The sequence below is a fragment of the Microcebus murinus genome, chromosome 20 (genome assembly GCF_040939455.1).
Source record: "Microcebus murinus isolate Inina chromosome 20, M.murinus_Inina_mat1.0, whole genome shotgun sequence".
Taxonomy (NCBI): domain Eukaryota; kingdom Metazoa; phylum Chordata; class Mammalia; order Primates; family Cheirogaleidae; genus Microcebus; species Microcebus murinus.
In genome coordinates this window covers 30,479,271-30,493,037 of record NC_134123.1, presented here as the reverse complement: position 1 = coordinate 30,493,037, position 13,767 = coordinate 30,479,271, and the positions used below count along the sequence as shown (strand labels likewise).

The 13,767-nt window shown below is 41.0% G+C and overlaps 1 protein-coding gene across 1 annotated transcript; it reads left to right on the top strand.

Moving 5' to 3' along the window:
• Positions 1-3,922: 3,922 nt before the first annotated feature.
• Positions 3,923-13,374, top strand: MPHOSPH6 (M-phase phosphoprotein 6). The gene is made up of 5 exons (XM_012743292.3): positions 3,923-4,032; positions 6,087-6,199; positions 9,985-10,075; positions 12,129-12,223; positions 12,658-13,374. The coding sequence occupies exons 1-5, from the start codon at positions 3,982-3,984 to the stop codon at positions 12,788-12,790; spliced, it is 483 nt and encodes a 160-aa protein (XP_012598746.1). The 5' UTR covers positions 3,923-3,981; the 3' UTR covers positions 12,791-13,374.
• The last annotated feature ends 393 nt before the right edge of the window (positions 13,375-13,767 follow it).

Here is a 13,767-nt window from a genome sequence, read left to right as displayed (position 1 = left end):
CATTTGAAAAGGTAAACAGAACCGATAGAATTACTTTTAGGCTATGATTTATTTAAACAAGTATATCTAAACTATTATTATTTCAATATACAATCAATATGACAAAATGCTGATATTTTACTACCTTTTTTTAGTCTAAGTCTTTGGAATGTGGTATTTTATACTTACAGTACATTTCAATTCAGATGTTAAATTTTCAAAGGTTAAAGTGAAATGTAGCCCTTCAAAAACAATAAAGCTGTGCATCCAAAAAAAATATTTCAGCTACTATTTAAATTTAAATTAACTAAAATTAAATATTCAGTCCCCCAGTTGCACTAGCCACATTTCAAGTGCTCAGTACCCATATGACTAGCACCTATTGTACTGGGCAACACAGCCTTAAATCTGCTACATGAGTGAAAAGACTCAGGAAAACTTTTTTTTTTTAAAGACAGATTCTTATCCTGTCACCCTGGGAAGAGTGCAGTGGTATCATCATAGCTCACTAGAACCTCAAACTCCTGGGCTCAAGAGATCCTCTTGCCTCAGCCTCCTGAGTAGATGAGACTATAGGCATATGCTACAAACCTGGCTAATTTTTCTATTTTTAGTAGAGACAGGATCTCACTCTTGCTCAGGCTGATCTCGAACTCCTGAACTCAAGCAATTCTACCTTGGCCACCCAGAGTGTAGGATTACAGGCATGAGCCACCACACCCAGTGGGGAACTTTTCTCGATGGATCTAGTAGTTGACAAAAATTAGAGGCTTTCACACTTCCAACAAATTCCATTATGAAAGGAGTCAGAATTGTGTGAAGACCTATTTGAAATATTTCTTCCCTCAAAATGATGTTCCCGGCCGGGCGCGGTGGCTCACGCCTGTAATCCTAGCTCTCTGGGAGGCCGAGGCGGGCGGATTGCTCGAGGTCAGGAGTTCGAAACCAGCCTGAGCAAGAGTGAGACCCGTCTCTACTATAAATAGAAAGAAATTAATTGGCCAACTAATATATATATACAAAAAATTAGCTGGGCATGGTGGCGAATGCCTGTAGTCCCAGCTACTTGGGAGGCTGAGGCAGGAGGATTGCTTGAGCCAGGAGTTTGAGGTTGCTGTGAGCTAGACTGATGCCACGGCACTCACTCTAGCCTGGGCAATAAAGTGAGACTCTGTCTCAAAAAAAAAAAAAAAAAAATGATGTTCCCTTGGCTGTGTAACTACAACAGATTAACACATTATTGAACATGAGACCTATCCTCTGTGTTCTACAATTCAATAGCATAGAGAGATCAAGGAGTTATTTTCTCTGTCATAGAGTTTTTAAAGTTAAAATTACACTATTACTCTTAAATCACTTTTTATTTCTTACATTTTGAGGGGTGGGAAGAGAATTTGAGGATTAGTTTTAATAATTATTTTCACAGTCAAACAAAAATATAGAATTTTGAGTGTCAAGTTGAAGAATTTGAGCTTTATCTCGCAGACAAGGACAGCTGTTGTAAATTTTAGAGTAAGGGAGTGACATAATGTCAATGTTTCAGGAAAACAAATCAGAATCCAGTGTGCATGTAGACTGGTAACAACAGGGGGTTGCATAGGGAAGGTATGAAGCTTCCTTAGATGGTGACCATATGTTCTTATTTCTGCCAGGAATGCTATTTTCCTCTTCTTAAGCTGACAAGACATGTGCTCATCCTTGAAGATCTAGTTCAGAGTGATCTCTTAGCTTCCTGGATGCAGATGGCAGACAGAGTCACTTCTTTCTTCATCTCTTCTCCCACAGCACTTCTCTCAAAATCCTGAACAGAAGTCAAATTCACAGAGACAGAAAATAGAATAGTGGTTTCTAGGGGGCTGGGGAAGTATTGTTTAATAAGTGCAGAGTTTTGGTTTTGCAAGATGAAGAGTTCTACAGATGATGGTCATGGTAGTAGCATAACGACGTAAATGATTGGAAGGCCTCTCCCCAGGCCGACTCCTTTCAGATCTGGCTTAAATGTCACACCTTTAGGAGAGTCCTTCTCTTTGCCAGGCCAGTATGGTTTAGGCATCCTTGCTATACCCTCCTATGAACCTCCTGCTTTTCTTATAGGGCTTTTATCACAACTGTAATCTATAGCTAATCATGTGGCATGTGAGTTTCCTAGGGCTACCATAACAAAACACTACAGACAGGTGGTTTATACAATAGAAATTTATTTTCTCACACTTCTGGAGGCTACAAGTCTAAGATCAAGGTGTTCGCAGGTTTGGTTTCTTCTGAGGCCTCTCTCCTTGGCTTGCATATGGCCTTTCTTTTAAGTCTGCACACCCCTGTTATCTATGTTCAAATTTCCCTTTTTAATAAGGACATCAGTCAGATTGGATTAGGGTCCACACTAAGGGCCTCATTTTAACTTAATCATCTTTTAAAGGCCCTGTCTCCAAATATAGTCATATACTGAGGTACTGAGTGTTAAGATTTCAACATACGAATTTTGAAGAACACAATTCAGCCTGTAACATGTGGTTAACCTATATTATTCCAACTTGGTAAACTACATAACAGGGACTTTGCCTTGTTCTCATTTCAGGACCTTTACAGTTGCTATTCTTTCTTCTTAGAACATTCTATCTCCAGTTCTTCATACAACAGGTTTTTCTGAACTTTTAAGCCTCAGCACTATTGTCAGACAAGGGCCATTCTGGACTACCTTATCTGAAGTAACCTTAAAAGTTGCTCTATCACATCACTGTTTTCTTTCTTCCTTGGCAATCACTACTTCTTTATGTCCAGATTGTCTGCACCAGGAAAGGGAAGTTATGTGTTTTATGCACTATTGTATGCCAGTGTCTTACACATAGGTACAAGTGATTAAGCTTCTGCAACCGCGTGGCACATTATAATGATTTTATTTATGCCACTGAGAAAACCTACAGGGCTTTTAACATCCAGAACGCTTTTTGAATCTCAGCTGTAACATGTATCAGCTATGTGAATTCCAGCTAGTCGCTTACCGTAACTCTCTGGGTCTCAGAGTGCCCAAATACATGATGACAACAGTACCTTCTTCAGAGTTCTTATGAGGATTAAATAATACCCCTAAAATATCAAGCTCAAGAATTTGACATACAGTGAGTGCTATTAGCCGAAATGCTATTAGGCTGGGGCTTTTCCAAAGTGTGGGACCTGTGAAAGGCCTGAAAAATATCTTTAGGTGGTACACAGAGCATTAACGCTACCTTGTTTTTAATGTTTTTGTTATTTTTTTTCAATTCTTTCCATTAAATCAAGGCCTTCTTCTCATGCACATGTGTTTGGCACCTATCCCTGTTTCTGGCTAGAAATATGTGAATTTAACACTGGTTTCCACTGCATTTGTAGCACGGTGTCTATGGGCTATTCTGAAGCTGGACTGTCTGGGACTACACCCACCTCCCTCAGTCTGTAACTCTGGGCTAGTTTGATGACGGTACCACCTCATGGAGTTGTTGTTAAAATGTAAAAAGAACTAGAACACGTAAAGCGACCCAGAACAGAGGAGCCCGCCACCCATGTCACACAGACAGAAGGAACGAACGGTCCAGGCGGCTGGCAGGTGTGGCAACAGCCGCAAAGGCTTCGCTGGGACGCACGAGCCTGGGAGACGTGGCAGGACGGGGGTTCCAGAGGGGCTGGGACTCACGGGGACTAGGTCGACGCCCCGGGGACGTGGCACACAGCTCGCAGCGGCCAGGATCTCGGGCCTGCTCCGATTTTGGCCTCTTTGGGGTCTGCCGACTGGCGGGAAGCCAGCTCTCCTCTCCGCGCCAGCGACGCGCGCGCTTACCCGGAGCTTCTCTGTCAGCCGAGCGCTCCCTGAGGCGACGCGTGAGGAGCCCGGGAAACTCCAGAGCGCGAGACAAGGGGGCGGAGCCGCGGGGCGGGGCGCGCGTTACGTAAGCGGCGCAACGACGCACGCGGCAGCGCGCATGTGCGGCGGGGCTCTGAGCTGGAGAGCGGCGCGGGGTTGGAGCCGCCATGGCGGCCGAGCGGAAGACCAAGTTGTCCAAGAACCTGCTGCGCATGAAGGTGTGGGAACTCTCGGGGAGCCAGGCCGGGTGGTAGAGTGGAGACACCGGTCTTCTAGGCCTGGCCAGGGCTGAGGCGGCGGGTATACGGGGGACACCAGAGAGACTCCAGAAGGCCTCCAGCTTGCGATCATTCATTCACTTAGTGTCTGCTCTGCCTTTAGCTCTGGGAGCCAGATTATGAATTAGGCAGACTCTCTCAGGAACCCTGGGGTCGGATAGCAGCTTGCACGCACATAAGCGAGCAGTAAGGATACAGCATACCAAGTGCAGTGATGGTAGATGCGCCGGAATGCCTTGGATGCTTACCGGGGCCTTTTGCAGGTAGTGTTCCTTACCTGGAGTTTAAAGGGTAAGTGGGAGGATGGGAGGCACAGCGTCCCAAACTGAGGGGAAAGCGAATTCAGAAGTCTGAGGGGCAAGAAAGAAAAGAGAAACGTGGAGATTTCCAAGAACTAAATATGATTCAGTATGTCTGGAAGGCAAGTAGCAAGAAAGGGGGCTGGACAAGCAGGCAGTGAATTTTAGACCAAATTAAGGATGAGCAGTGGGAAACTGTTGAGCATGGGGAATAGTATCAAAAATAGCAAACACAGTTCTTGCTATGTGCCAGACACTGTTTTAAGTGCTTTGTGTATATTAACCTATATAATTCACATAATAACCCTTTGAGGTGCCTACAATCATTATCCCTCTTTTATAGCTGAGACAACTGAAACAGTGGTTTACGATCACATCCGTTTCAGAGGACAGCAGTGGATTGGCCAAGCAGGCATTTAAAAGATTTTAGCAGTTGTTTCAGCTCATAGAATAAACGAAGTGATGTGCTGAGTGATTAGGACTCAGACTAAAGATCTGCCTCTGTAGTTAAGAAGGAAGAAATTTACTTAAAACAGTTATACACCGCCACCCAAGTGCGGAAGACTCAACTAGACATTGGAAACAAAGGAAAGAAGGGAACTTACCTGGGTTCTCTATTTGGGTTAGCAGCTTCACTCACTGATAAGAAAGAACTTACTGCCAGGAGAGCTGAAAACACTAAGTATACTGATAGAGCTGAGTATTCTATAAGAAGGCATGGAGCAGACACACTCAAGGAATCATAGCCAGCTTAGCTGTTCAGCGTAGCTTAGCCAGAGCTAAGCACTGTATAGCTGCAGTCCCCAACCTTTTTGGCACTGGGGATCAGTTTCATGGAAGACAGTTTTTCCACAGAAGGGTTTGGGGGTGGTGGGCGGAGGTCTGCACCCCAGTCCCTAACAGGCCATGGACTGGTGCTGGTCTGTGGCCTAGGGGTTGGGGACCACAGCTGTATAGGACAAGTGTGAGAGGTTGAGGATTTAATCCTAACTCACTTGTTTTCAGTTGTGAACAGGAAGTTGGGGGTGGTGCACTCTTAAAAAGCCAGATAATAAATACTTTAGGCTTATGGGCCAATCTCTATTGTAGCAACTTAAGTCTGCCATTGTTGCTCAGAATTGAATGACCATGACTGTGTTCCAGTAAAACTTTATTGACAGCAACAGACATCTATCCCAAGGACTATAGTTTGCCAGTGCCTTCTCTGGGCCCTCAGTTGTGAGGGAGTCTGAATCACTATCTTTAGAAGGTGTTCTGAGACACTGTAGAGTGGGAAACTTGAACTGATACTTAAGTCTGGAGGTGTTTGACTCATACTCACAGGGTACTCCATCCTTTCCATATGTATACAGCTATTTTGTATATTATGTAAAACTAAAATATCTAGTGTGATACTTATGGAATAGTTTTTATTGCCTGTTTAAATCAGAAAAACTATGTTAAGGATTTTTTTTTTTTAACTTTTCCAGAGGAAGCACACATTGTGGTTTTTAGTGTGCTCTGATGCAGTCCTTTGTATTCTGGTGTAAAGTTGGAAGGTTAGAGCTAAACTGATCGCTCTGCCCCCTTGATTGTGAGATGGGATCCTTGGAAAAATGAAGGAGAGTGGAGGAAGAAGAAAGTTATTTGGGTTTTCCTCAGCTCTGAGATGGGAACATTTTGTTGCTAACACTGATTTGGTTTTGGTTTTGACAGTTCATGCAAAGGGGACTGGACTCAGAAACGAAGAAACAACTAGAAGAGGAAGAAAAGAAAATCATTGGTGAAGAGCACTGGTACTTGGATTTGCCAGCACTGACAGAGAAAGAGTAGGTTTATTAGAATTTGTATTGATCATGCCTGGGACATCAAGAGGGAAATCCCTATAAATTTGACTTACCATTCCAATGATATAAAGCCCATAAAGTGGTTTCTGTTCAGTTTCTTGAGTTAGCCTCACAAATAGTTTTCTAAAAAATATGAAACCTATAAAAGTTCTACATGGATTTATACATTTTTACTGGCCCCTGGCTGGTACTTATAACAATGGTGTGTTTTTTTACATTGAGTAAAAGAATCTAGCCCATATATCTCTGATAATAATAGGGGATATTTTATGGAAAGCTATAATGTGCTCTCTCTCTCTTTCTCATATTAAGTTGCAAAGATAAGGTGCGTACTTCAGGCCTCTCCAGTTTTGTTTCAGTAACAGAGTTCTTCATGAGGCCTAGCATCTTAAGGCAGGTCAGGAGTTTTTGTTTATTTATTTTTCAATTTTTACTACTTTTAATACCATTCGTTTTAGGTAACATTTACTGAGTCTATACTATAGACTGTAGTGTACAGGGAACTAAGCTAAGCACTTTGCATCCCTTAGTAATTGAATCCTAATTGCAAACTTAAGAGCTGCCTGCTATCATTCTGTCCATTTTGTGGTTGAGGAACCAAAGTTTAAGAGAGGGTAACCTGCCCAGGGTCACCCAGTTAGTCAGTGCTGAAGGTGAGATAACACACTGCTAGACTGTCTCTCATTTACCGGCAAGCTTGGCTGATGCTTAATATAACAGTTTTGAATGGAGGGGTGGATTCTCATCATCCATTAACTTATCTAATTCTTTCTGGAATCTATTTATCGTTTCTCCCTGATTCTTTTTCTTTTCTTAACCTTAGTAAGCTCTGTGGTGTGGTAGTTTTGCTTAAACTTTTGTCAAATGACTGAAGATGCTGCCTATCTTCAGGTACTTTTATGTCTTTCCATTCTGTACCTGATCATTTGTTTTTTGTTTTAGCATGTTATATTCCCTTGTTCATTTGGCTGACCTCTGGACCCTTTTTTGAAGATTCTATAGCCTTTTCTAAAGATAGAAAATATGTCCCATCGGGAAGGATGGAAGGATGGTGCTTTGTTTTCCTCTACTTGCTTCTCAGAGGAAGCAAGATGTTGGTGAGGAGGGAGAAGGAAATGCCTGAGGTAGTGTGGATGGGGAGAAGTGACAGATAGGAAGGGGGCCATTACTGATACTAAGGAGCTATAATTTAATTTTAAGCCTTGAGTAAACTTAGCTTTCTAGTTGTTTATTGAAGAGCAGGCTGTTTCTTTCTTGTTTTCAATATTCTTTTTTTCCTCCCAACACAGTATATTATTCTCAGAAAATGACCTTTAGATTCCTCTCCTGGGAAGGTAAATAATAACTTTTTGCCATCTCTCAGCATCCTATTTATGTTTAGGTGTGTAAATCAGCTCGGGATATTGGTAGGAAAAGATGACACTATCAGATTGAGGAGAACATAACAGATACTACCAAGATATGGGTGGGGCATAGATTAGGTAGTCCCTAGGGACCTCGCATTACCTCTGGTCTTGTGTGATGGGAGTAATTTCCTCTCCTGCCTGCAGGGTCAAGGGGAGGGAGTGGTTACTGAATCTGGAGACCTGCTATGTGGAGAGAGCATCTTGCTGCTGAAAAGCTGCTATTTTCCTTCAAGGGCACAGCCAACCTAGGGTAATCCTACAGGAAGGGAGCCAGGTACCTGGCAGCCAAGGAACCCTTCCACGTACTACATTCAGATCAGCCTTTCAGGCAGTAGAGCCAAGGAGAAGATGGGAAGTAGGTCTGGAGGGACAAATGGATGATATGTCCTTTTGGGTTGTTGTTTTTAATACCCTAAGTAGGGAAACTGGAATGGGCTCTGTGCAGACCTGGGTTTGATGTCCAGCTCTGTCTCTTGCTTACTTTTCACCTTGGGCAAATTACTTAACCTGTCCTTTGTCATTTGTATATTGAGTATAATACATTATATATATATATACACACACACACACATTATAAAAGTAAATGAGATAATATATTTAAAGGAATCACCACAGTGCCAGATATAAAGCATGATAAATGTTGGCAGTATGTGTATTTCCTTATAACTGAATATATGAAATTCACCCATTCCTTTTTACTCATTTGTATTTGTGATTTTTTTTTTTTTTTTTTTTTTGAGACAGAGTCTCGCTTTGTTGTCCAGGCTAGAGTGAGTGCCGTGGCGTCAGCCTAGCTCACAGCAACCTCACACTCCTGGGCTCCAGCGATCCTTCTGCCTCCGCCTCCCGAGTAGCTGGGACTACAGGCATGCGCCACCATGCCTGGCTAATTTTTTATATACATATCAGTTGGCCAATTAATTTCTTTCTATTTATAGTAGAGACGGGGTCTCACTCTTGCTCAGGCTGGTTTTGAACTCCTGACCTTGAGCAATCCACCCACCTCGGCCTCCCAGAGAGCTAGGATTACAGGCGTGAGCCACCGCGCCCGGCCTGTGATTTTTTTTTTGCTAGTATTATCTGAACTATCCCAGATAACAGTTAATCCTATCACTTTTGATTCTAAGTCAGACATTTCATGTTTACTGACCTAATAGTTACGGTGAGGGAGAGATAATTTGGTACCAGTTATTCCCTTACAGCTAGGAATGAAATAGCCTGCTTTGATTTCATCCGTTGTATGATATAAATGTTTCACTTCTTATTTACTTATTATTGGGCACCACTCTCTAGACCTCCATGAGAGCAGTAGCTCTTTTATTCACAGCTGTTTCCCCAGCTTCTGGAACAGTGCCTGCACACAGTTTGCTTTAATAAATGTTTGCTGAATGAGTGAATCTTGATGAAAATCAGAGCCTACTCACCACTGAAGAAGCCTAAAGGCCAGTTGTTAGCTTTCGTTCTGTGCTTTAGGGTTTATAGCAGCGCTTTAGACAGATATGCTTACCTTAGATGTGGGGTTATGAGAACCCCTTTTGAAGACAGTAACATCCTATTTCCCAGGGAATAGTGGCCTGCCAGGATGCCCTCTGTGGTATCCAGTGTGTAGCCCTCTCTGCAGCAACACTGTTTTTATGAGAGTAGATCTCTAGCATGATTTTGGTTTTGGTTCAACCACCTAGCCACCCTTATTTCTACCCATTTTTCAATTCCATTCATCCAGCTTTCCCAGTGATTCTATGAGATACCCAGTACAGTTTGCCCAGGTACCTGCAGATGCAAAACTCACTATTTTATTTAAGGGGCTTGAGCATCCACAGATTTTGGTTTCCACAGAGGTCCTAAAGCCAATCTCCTGTGGATACAGAGAGCCACCTGTATCCCTACATTAAATTCTTTCTCTGCTTAAGTCATCCAGGGTCAGTCTTTGCTGTTTACAGCTAAGAGCTCCAGCTGATACACTCTGTTAATGCTGCTCAGTCTCTTATTTCCCACGGCCCCTCCTAGATATTTAATAAGAACTTAGTGGGGAGATGTAAGCATCAAAGAAACTTTGCTTCTACTTTGGAAAAGTGTTTCTTATACATACTTTAGATCTTTATATTATGTAGGTATTTATGCAAATTAATGTGACCTTTAGAAGAGGCTATGCCTCCAGCCTGTAGTGCTTGTCTCCTAATGCCTTAAGTGGCCAAATTAATCAGATTTTATTTTTAACCCTAGGGTAGAAATCTTACTGTATTTTTGCTTGATTCTACTGAGAACTGTAAGATTGATTTTTCATTGAAAGTCTTGACTTCTGTTTGCTGTGCTTTGTCATAAGTAGATAAGCTATTAATGAAGGTTTATTTTCCCATTTAGGAGTTTCATAATAGAAGAGCAGAGTTTCTTGTTATGTGAAGATCTTCTCTATGGAAGAATGTCATTCAGAGGATTTAATCCTGAGGTTGAGGTAATAAACATAATTGCTTCAAATTTTAAAATATTCCAATTGAATTTTTTTCTGCTGATAATTGGGCTTAGGTTTTTTCCCCACCAGGTACCATTTCTCCTCACTCATTATATAGAAAATAACACATCTTGAAATAGCGCCATAGCTATTTAAAGAAATTGCAGGCGTTGCAGTCTAGTTTTATGGTAGAGTTGAGTAGATAATTAATATAGCAGTATACAGTCCCTGGCAGTGCCACTATAAGTGTTAGAATTTCAGCTTGAGTCAAGATTTTATTCATATGATGCTATTATGAAAAGTTGTTTTCTGGCATTTATAAATGTATCTTTTCTAATGGAAAAATGTTACTTAAAAATTCTGTAATTTTACTTTTTAACAAGACAGATTTTAATCCAAACCTGTAAATAGATATTTAAATGAATCCTTCGAAAAGTTTGTTTGAAAAGTGAATATTTGCCTTGAACTGGTCTGTTTATTTGAATTTTCTTGCCTCAGGTTTGTAGAGAAGCAGACCTTTATTTAACAAACATTTATTAGAACTCTAACTCATGTGTTAAAAGCTATCGTATCAGGTACTTGACCAACCAAATGGACATTTGTGAGGTAGATCTTTAGTTTTGTAAATATCACTTGAACCCAGGATTTCTCACCCTTGTCAGTATTGACATTTGGAGCCAAATAATTCTTTGTGATGGTGGCTATCCTGAGCATTGTAGGATGATTAACAGCATCCCTGGCCTCTATTCTCTACCCACTAAATGCCAGCACTCACACACATACCACCCTCCAACCCAATTGTGACAACCAAAAATGTTTCCAGACTTTCATTGCCAGAGGTCCCCTGCTGGGCAAAGTCATCCTCAGTTACAAACCACTTCTCCAGGATGCCTGTAGGTAACTAAGCCAAGTGCCAGAGTTTATTTGATGATTGTAAGTTGGTTTTCCTTCTGTTCTTTCTCGGGGTGGGGGGGGAGGTGTATGTGATAATTAAGGTGTTATGTTTACACAGTCAACACCAAAAGTGTTTTTAATATATACTTTCTTTGCTTTGGTTTGCTGTAAGCTTTAGATGGGGAAGAAAAGGGGAGCAGTGGGGTAAACAAGGGACACAAAAGGCAGTTCCTCTGAGTGTATGATGCCCAAAAAATAGGATGTGGGTGGACAGGCCCTCCAAAGTGTGTCTGGTACAATGGGAAAGGCGCAGCGACACAGCCCTCAGAATCTGGTAAGGGGGGGCATTAAAAAATGGCCCTAATTACTGGATTCTGTAACACTCAATACACTCTCCCTGGGAAAAGGTCTTGAACTATTTTATTATCAGTCCTGTAAACGTTGGAAAAGCTAGTTGAGACTGGTTTCTCGTCTGCTTTTCCCTCCTTATCCTCCCCTTGCTATAAAGAAGGTATTGTACTAAAAAAAATCTGTCAAAGGATAACTGTCATGGAAAGTTAATGTGATGGAAAGATGAGGAGACTCCCGAGGCACAAGCACTTCACGTGAGATGCATTATCCACCCCGAAGATCGGGGTGAGGCTAAGATACAGATTCCCTCCATTATATTATAGCAGGACCAGCCTTCCAGTTCTTCCATCCAGCAGTTTGCTGTCCTCCTGCCCCCACCCATCACCACCACCAAAAGATGCATTTAAAATTGCTGTTAACTGTAGTACTTCTTCCATTCGGCTCAAAAAGGGAAGTTCAGAGGAAATCTGAAAGTTTTTTTTTTTCTTTCTCCCTCTCACTGGAGTGTGTTAGCAGTGTGCCTGCTTTAGATATGAGTGATTAATAACAAGATTTATGATCTCAAATACAATTTAAATTAATTGGCAGTACATATAACATAGGGCTTTATCTTACTCTTTTTTTGATTCAGAGCTGACCTCTGTTAGCACGTTGTGCTCTAAAGTATTAATATTACAGAGAATCCCTTGTGAATTCTGACTAGTTCTCTAGATTCTGTGACTTTGATTTCTCTACCTTCAAATAAGTTTGACACCAGTTCCTTTCACAAGCCTTTTCTAGCCCTGATGGTCCGCATTGGTATATTTTTCAGAAATTAATGCTTCAGATGAATGCTAAGAACAAAGCAGAAGTTGTTGAAGATAAAACAGAGGAGGTCGATGTGTCAGATGAAGAAATGGCTAGAAGGTAACTATAGCCGTGGGGCAGCTTTATAATCTGGACCCGAATTCATGGCTCTGCCATGTACACTTCCCGTACCCCACAACCTACAGCAGCTGTGAAGGGGGTGTCCCAGCAGGAGGTGCTCGTAATCTGCCTTCTTTTACATGCCCTCAGGGGCTTTCTGACCTCTCACAGGCTGGCAGTTGGGCTCATTTCTAGTGCTGCTTCCAATACATATTTTAAAATGTACATCTTGATTTATTTAGGATCATGTAAAAAAAACAAAAGAGAATTTAATCATTCTTAGAGAGGTTTATACATTTTTTAATCAGGCAATTGCCTGTAATCATCATTTTTATTTTTTTATTCCTTTTGTTGCTTATTTGGTTTGGTATTCTTGACAAGGCTTGATTCCTACTTATTTGAAATTAAACTGGTGCCATGTATTGTCTTAACAGATATGAGACCTTAGTGGGGACAATTGGGAAAAAGTTTGCCAAGAAGAGAGACCGTGCCAATTATGAAGAAGATGAAAATGGAGATGTAAAACTGATTAAAGCAAAGAAGATGTTCTTAAAGCCCCAAGATTAAAATGGATGCCTTAAGAGATGTCAGGGGTGCCTTGTGAAAGTCAGCACCATATTTTGGAACTCATCCTGATGGTGTCTCTATAGCTATTAATACTATAATGTCTATTTGTAAAGAGATGTATGATTTTGGAAACATGCTGTTTTTGAAACAGATGTGTGATGGATGTTATACATCCTTTGCTTAAGGATATTCATCGAGAGTGGAATTTTAGCCCTTGATCTTCAAATGTACATCAGTACAGGGTTGCTTCCTAAAGATTATTTGACCTCAAGTTTTTTTAATATAGGTCTCCAGTCACTGACCTTGAATTGACTCATTTAATACCGATGTTTAAATTGCCCTCATGTTTATGTTTTACTTTAAATTATTAATCATGTCAGGCCAAATCATATATACATTTTGGAATCAAATGTCATAAAAATTTATTATATGTAAATTTACTGAGAACAAACACACCTCTCCAGCCTGAAGTATTTGCATGCTACCGGGTCATTGTCAGTTCATGGTATTATGGTTTTTTGTTTAAAGCATTTAATTAATAGAAAAAAGGTGTTCTATAATAAACATCTACTTTTACTTTTACTTTTTCTATTTTCCTTTACTTACAGATAATTTAATTAGTAACATAACTGTTATCCAATAGTAACTTAAATAAACAGCCATCAGCTTAGAATATAGTGATGTATTAGCTTGAACCATAAGAAATTCCCTTTTATGGCTCAAAAACAATCATCAATTTCTTATGATACAGCCCAATAGAATTTATCACGGACCAGATCACCTCCTAGTCTGAACCCTATTCTAAGTATAATAGTATACTAAGTATAATAGGCCAGGCGTGGTGGCTCACACCTATAATTCTAGCACTTTGGGAGGCTGAGGTGGGAGGATTGCTTGAAGCCAGGATTTCAAGACTAGCCTGAGCAAAAGCAAAACTCCATCTCTACTAAAAATAAAAAAATTAGCTAGATATGGTG

Excerpts from the sequence above, each read along its gene's own strand:
- MPHOSPH6 (XM_012743292.3), top strand. The coding sequence starts at position 3,982 with ATGGCGGCCGAGCGGAAGACCAAGTTGTCCAAGAACCTGCTGCGCATG. Across the intron at positions 4,033-6,086 it reads AGAACCTGCTGCGCATGAAG|TTCATGCAAAGGGGACTGGA; the intron begins GTGTGGGAACTC and ends TGGTTTTGACAG. Across the intron at positions 10,076-12,128 it reads GATTTAATCCTGAGGTTGAG|AAATTAATGCTTCAGATGAA; the intron begins GTAATAAACATA and ends TATATTTTTCAG.